This window comes from Macadamia integrifolia, chromosome 2 (genome assembly GCF_013358625.1).
Source record: "Macadamia integrifolia cultivar HAES 741 chromosome 2, SCU_Mint_v3, whole genome shotgun sequence".
Classification (NCBI taxonomy): domain Eukaryota; kingdom Viridiplantae; phylum Streptophyta; class Magnoliopsida; order Proteales; family Proteaceae; genus Macadamia; species Macadamia integrifolia.
The window spans coordinates 18,029,697-18,036,434 of record NC_056558.1 but is presented as its reverse complement, the minus strand read 5'-3'; the positions used below and the strand labels follow the sequence as shown (position 1 = coordinate 18,036,434).

Genomic DNA, 6,738 nt, shown 5'->3' with positions numbered 1-6,738 from the left:
GCAAAAATACGGGTGCAACTACAAGAGTAGATTTGGAATCTTTACCATCTACCACACATGAATCCCAGACAAGGGAACAGGGGATATGCTTCTCAGGAAGCCCCTGTTCCCCAGTTGGATCTGCAGTTTTGCTTTCAAAAATCTGACTTCTGGAAAGCCTATAAGCTATTAGAAACTTATCATATATACCCCTAGTATAATAATTTATATCCGGCAAGAGGTCTATCAAAGGTCAGCAAATATATAACTATCACAATTCAGATAAGGGTCAAAATACCACAGGCAGAAGATGAGTACCATTACACAAAGAAGTATCAAGAGTAGGAGATGTCAGATCAACATGATAATTTCCCAAAAAGGAGGAATAGATAAAAGAGGAGTGCGACGAGATCAACTACATAGGAATGTAGGGTGAAAAAAGAGAGAGAGAGAGAGAAGGTCATAATGGCATTCATCATGGAAAGGACTGCAGTTGTCATGAAGACAAGACATCAGAAGCTTTAAACAGAAATAGTCAGAACAAGATCAATACATGAAAGTATTATGCAGTTGATAAAACAGATAGCCAAAATGACAAGTTACTAATAGTTGTTAAAGCATATAGCCCATGTCAGTCATCCAAATTCTGAAGAATAATTGGGTGCAGGGATACACTTTTTGGCCATTGCTCATCCAGTCCTGAACATGGAAGAGAGAAAGGTCAATAGACTGAGCATGCCTGGTGAGGGCATGGGGGGCAACCATGCTTCGTACACCAGAAGCTGCTCTATGTTTAACAACCAAAGGCATGAGGGAACAAATAGACTTGGAGAACAAAAGGCTGGAAACAACAGCAGAGTGCTAAAAAGCAAGGACATGAGGGAGTGGAAACACTTGCAGAACCCAATACTGTCAGAGACAGATCACTCGTTGCCAAAGCAAAAGAGAGTAGCAATCCTCAAGAGAGTCCAAGGTTTAACAAACCCAAACTGGCGAACACAGCATAGGAAAATAAGAGTGCCTCCCCACTGAGTGCCCTGGCACTGAGCAAATGCAAATGTAACTGTCAATGCATGATTACTGCCTGAACCTAAGAAAACCAAGGAAAGCGTCCTTGCAAGGCACTGAAGACAGTGGCGTTCCTTTTTTTTTCCTTTTTCTTTCCCTTTTCTAGCATGCTTGGTATCAATAGAGATAGACAGGAGCCTTTTGATTAAATATTGACCGAAGCAACTACATCACCAAGAGCTATAGCCCCATAAGTCAACAGTGACACCTGATCAAGGTATAAGACCAAAAGAAGTGGAGCAACACCTCGATTCCATGGAAAAAACCTATTTTCTCTCTTTCCTTATATATATATATATATATATATATTTTGGTTAAAAAAACTTCACTAGTAACCCGATAAGCCTGAGAATCTGAGATACACCTACCAACTGTTTCATCAAGTTTACCTACTAGCTTCTTGGTTTGTATCCCATTCTGAAATCAACAAGAAGGACATGTAAAAAATTATAATAAAAAAAAAAGATCTATTACTATCTCAACTTCAATGAGAATAACAGGTTCTAGTCGAGGGAGAGAGAAAGAAATCAGCAGTGGCACAAGATTCCTCACTAGATATCTCATGGATTCATATACTCTGTCAGATTTCACAATGTGGTGGTCACACAACCAGTATTGCCACATGTCAATACTGGATACCACATTAGCAGTGATTAACAACAATATGGATGCACTTAAATTAATTTATTCTCCCCCACCACCCCCCCCAATAAAAAGAATAAAAATTCAAATTTGAGAGATAGATAGATAGATAGATAGATAGAGAGAGGCAATCCATAGTTTAAGATGATTCATAGGGCAATTTACAAAGGGCAGAGTAACAGAGAATTTTATCAGGTCTCAACCGAGATGATGAAGATACTTCGCATCCTTTTCCTTCTTGGGGGGGGCGGGGGGGGGGGGGGGGGGTTGGTTCTGATATATTATGGACCTGAAAACAGCAACATGGCAAATAACATGATCTCACCAACAAAACATTGACCAAGAACCTCCATATTGGAAGACACAGGGAGCTTACATTGTCATTCCAGCCCCATCACCCCTTAATCAAGAACCATCTTGAAACTGAAAATTCTGGAAACGGTGTCCCCTAGAAAAATGGAAATGGGAGGCAAGAGGAGGACATTGATGTGTTGGATAAATGTGTCCATCAAGCCCAAATTAAAGAGATTAAACTAAATTAATTTGCATTATCATTTTATATGTGATATGTTGTCCAAAGATTATATATCTTAAAGTGTTCGCAACTAGGGACAAAATTGGGCATTCTATTCATATGGCTAAAACATTGTATATTTCCGAAATGTGATTCAAGAATATGGACGTGAGTATTCATCACAGTTGTCACTTGTCAAGGCATCGCCTTGACAGCTTAGTCGTCTTGTTGGTGTCACCTTACATCTAGGCTCCCTCCAATGCCTTGGGTTACCTAGACATCTTGACAACTATGATATTCATATTGTGTATGTACGGACTAGATCATATGAGAACCCTACATGGACTACTGTCTATTCTTTTATGTAACTTGAGAGGTCCTTAACATTGCAATTGCACCTTGTGTGTTTTAGTGTACCAAATGTTGATGCCTACACTGGGTATATATCGGTGTGTTGGATTCACAATGTTCATCTGTAGATAGAAGAAATATTAAAAAAGGTATCCACTTCCCAAATAGGGTGTGAGTATCTTGACAGAATTATATGATTGTGATTGGACCGAAATTCCAAACTCGATGGCAGACTGGCAGTTTTGTAAAGAGTTTATGCATTTAAAATATAAATATTCATTTAATAATCATATTTGAAAAGTTTTTATAAAATTTTTATGTCCAATAGTGGTTGAGAAACTCCAACATAGCTGTTTCAACAGGCTAGAGTGTTTGACGGTGTTCATATTCCATATTCATAAGCCCATTATATGATATTGTTAATTGGAGTGGTTTTTAACATAACAATTTCTATCATTTTTAATAGGGTTTTGGTTATTACCATTTAGGGGTGTACTTATTGGCAACTAATTTAATAACTACACTTATTAGTAAATAATTTAATAACTGTTTAAAGGCGATACTTTTAAGTAATTACTTGTATAAAGAAACCCTAATTGATTCACCCAATAGGATCCTGCCACTTGGCATGGGATTCCTTAAACAGATTAGGGTTCCCATTCTATAAATAGAGAGCTTGGGTAGTGTAGGGGTAAGGCATGTTTGTGGTAGCCTCCCTCTCTCTCCTCCTACACTTTGTCTTCCTTTTGAGGTTGGGGTTTTGATCGCTAGTGTGTGAGGATCCCTGTTCAAGTGTCATATTCCTTTGGGGGTACTGCACTTGTTGTACAAAGTGGTGACCCTAAACCTAGCTTTGTTTGTTGTATTTTCCCTAATGTCCATGAAGAACAAACAATGATTATTCGGAATTGCCAGACGCCAACATGATGAACTTAAGACTTACACAATACCCAACAGAGAAATGAGATACCAAATGCCAGTTAAAACTTAAGCCCAGGAACTAAATGTTGAATGTGGCTTATAGAATGGTACGGTAGGCTTCATTAAGTAAAGCACCCGATCCCCAAACAGTGTTTCGGTTCCGTCTACAATGAACCCTAGGCCCCTAATACAAACCCATTTTCGCAACACTTAAAACACTTCTAATCAAACAAAGAAAAACCCAACAAAATTCATCTCCAAATAGCAAAATGCATAAACCCATTAACCATAATTTTGTAAGAAAATCAAAACAGAAAGGCTTCAAAGACTTACTGAGAAGAGCAACAGAGTGACTAGCACCGGCAGAGATAAGAACAACCCGACGAGCTGGTCCGGTAGCTGAACTTGTCTCCTCATGTGCCATACCTGCTATAGTACTCACTCACTTGAGTCACTTCTGGAAATATATTGAGAACCCTTCTCTTTCCTCTTATTCTATTATCGACCCAGTAACAAATATCCCTTCAGAAAGAGTTAAAAATGAGAGCACAACAGAGATGAGCATCTGCAGAACTGGGCATCTGTTATCTTGGGAACTCCTTAAATGACCTGAAGAACTGGGCATCTGCAGAAACAGAAGATGAGCAGTGCATGAGAGAAGGGAATCTAGTAGAAGAGTGGTTAATGGGACATAACCATCATCCCACATGGATTGAGGTGGGGAAGCGTCGGCATTCAATGTTTGACTTCTCATCTCGTCCCGTCCTCTCCCACAGTCTGGACTCTGGCGTGAGTTACGGCGCCCTCGTCTCATTTAAACACTTCACCAAACCCATTCCTTTTCTTCTCTTCTTTCTAACGTTAAATCCGTGCTTTGCACGAGTCGTGTTTTTAAACTTTGAAAAAAAAAAAAAAAAAAATTGACCTTTTTGAGGGATCGGATCAGCCTGAATCGATCGAATCTGTCGATATCGGCTTCCTGATCCGATTCTTAGCCAATCCTGAATCAATCCAGACAAAGGGTAACACAGTAAAAATATTTTTTTTTTATAATTGAATCTACGGGTATTTCTGTGCGGTCCAGGAGTATGGATCGGATTGTGTTGAGCATAAAACTCATTCAATAAGTATTGACAATGATATTGATACTTAAAACCATGATTAGTAAATGGCAAATCACTGGTGTGGGTACCATTAGGAGTAGTAGCTGTCTCCTGTTATTAACTGGATGGCAAATGGACTTGTCCTTGATCTTTAAAAGGCCTTACCATATAACAACCAAAAGGACAGAAGTGGATGTGAAATTATCTATGCAACAAACCATATAGGTACCACTGGATTGGTTCGCATTGATCAGTTTTGGCTTTGTTTTCATAAGAAGTATAATTTTTTTTTACGATTTTAACCCTAAGTCAATACTTGTAACTAATCTAGATTGGTAAGATATCGGAATCAGATACTAATCTGATGCCGATACTTAGAAACATGATAAGGACAATAGCATATGTGAAATGTTATGTGTAAGAAACTAGGGAAAAAGAACTCTGTCCATCACAATTAGTCGTGAAAATACCTAGTATGTAGGGGCAATTAGATATTTCCACATTCAACTGTATCTTGGCGGAAAAAATGCCAAATGACAAGGTAAACTAGTGAAGCATTACATTAAAAGGACCATTGAAAAAATAAAAGTACAAAATTTGTAGGGAAAGGGTGTGTAAGTCCCTCTCACTTTTTTTTTTTTAGTAACCTCTTGCATAATATCTCCTTCATGATATATAGATTCTTCCTACATTAATTGTTTGGCACCATGACACCATCTCGTGCTCCCAATCCCTTCACCTATGGTAAAAGAATTTTCGTTCAACCACCGAGATTTGGAGCAATTATTCTCTGCAGTGAGTGTGGTGATGCGACATGCATCGGATGGCTGAAAGCATCCGAACATGCATCCCAAGGTCTTATCGGCCATTCAATGCTCATCGCACCATCACATTCATTATCAAAGATGTTTTTTCCGTGATTTGAGGGTGATTGAATGGAATATTAGGGGGCTTAGGGAGAATAATTAAGACCCTGGGATAGTAGGTGACCCCCCCCCCCCTACCCTACGGATAGAGGAAAACTTTCCGAAGACATTAAATGGATAGAGTTATGTTCTTACTTCTTACCTAAAACTAAAGAAATGTAACCCTAAAAAGCCGCAACTGACTGGAAATTAAGAAATACTTTTTGCTCTCCATTTATTCATCTCTTTTCGAAAAACCTGCTATAATTGTCACATTGCAAAAGAAGCCACAGCTGTTTTTCGCAGCAATTGTGCTTCTCTGGAGGATTTTCACTTTTCAAGCTATGAGCATTACTGTATGTTGTTACTTTTGTGGAACACTTTTATGATCGAGAAAAGCAAATTTGAGAGAGAGAGAGAGAGAGAGGACATTAGTCAAACTGTCATAGGAGAGAGAGAGGACATTACTCATACTGTCATAGGTTACATTTGAAAGCAATTTAACATCTTATATGTCATTGTAATAGTCTGAAAAGGTAGACATTAGTCATAGGGTACATTTGAAAGCAATTTAACTTCTTATATATCATTATAATAGTATGAAAAGGTTTTTAACATGTGGCATCTATTTGAATAAAGAAAACTATTTAACAAAAGAAGTATAGGATTCCACTCGATATAGTTTAGGGACCAGGAAATGATCCTAGTGTTAGGGTGATGTAGAGATGCATGTTTGGATCTTTTCAGATCTAGGATCACTCTGTGGTCTCTGGACACTATGAAGAAGAGTTAGATCTAAAAAATAAAGGAACATGTTTGAGACTCAGATGAAATTTTGTTATAACAATATGAACTGTGGGGTGGAAAGAGTCCATGTTTGTTAGGAGGTCACGAGTATAAATTTCCTACTTGTTATCTACTTTCCCTTCATACCTATCAACAACAAAAAAAAAATTCCTTGCTTTTTCTGGTTTTTTTTTCCCCATTTTTTTGAGACATGCTATTTAATTAGGCATATGGGGAAATTATGTATAGAAGTTCACAATAATCCAATAATCAAAAACCAAAGTCATGTGTCCAAATGATTAAAAAAAAAAAAGCCAAGGGTTTGAAGTGATAGTAAAGATGATATAAGTTAAATTCCAAACAACAAGCAACTGTTTAACATTGGGTTTGAAGTGATATTAAAAAATGAGGATATTAGCCATTTAACACATACCCATATAGTGTTTTTTTGCCAACTTATTACTTGAAA

The 6,738-nt window shown here is 37.8% G+C and overlaps 1 protein-coding gene across 1 annotated transcript in view; it reads right to left on the bottom strand.

The window, feature by feature from the left end:
* Window positions 1-4,335, bottom strand: part of LOC122089861 (ultraviolet-B receptor UVR8-like) — a gene marked incomplete in the record, with an annotated part of 32,142 nt that extends 27,807 nt beyond the window's left edge. Inside the window, 2 exon segments of the mRNA XM_042659601.1 lie at window positions 3,809-4,100; window positions 4,183-4,335. Of these exon segments, the coding sequence (XP_042515535.1) occupies window positions 3,809-3,899 (91 nt within the window).
* Window positions 4,336-6,738: the final 2,403 nt, after the last annotated feature.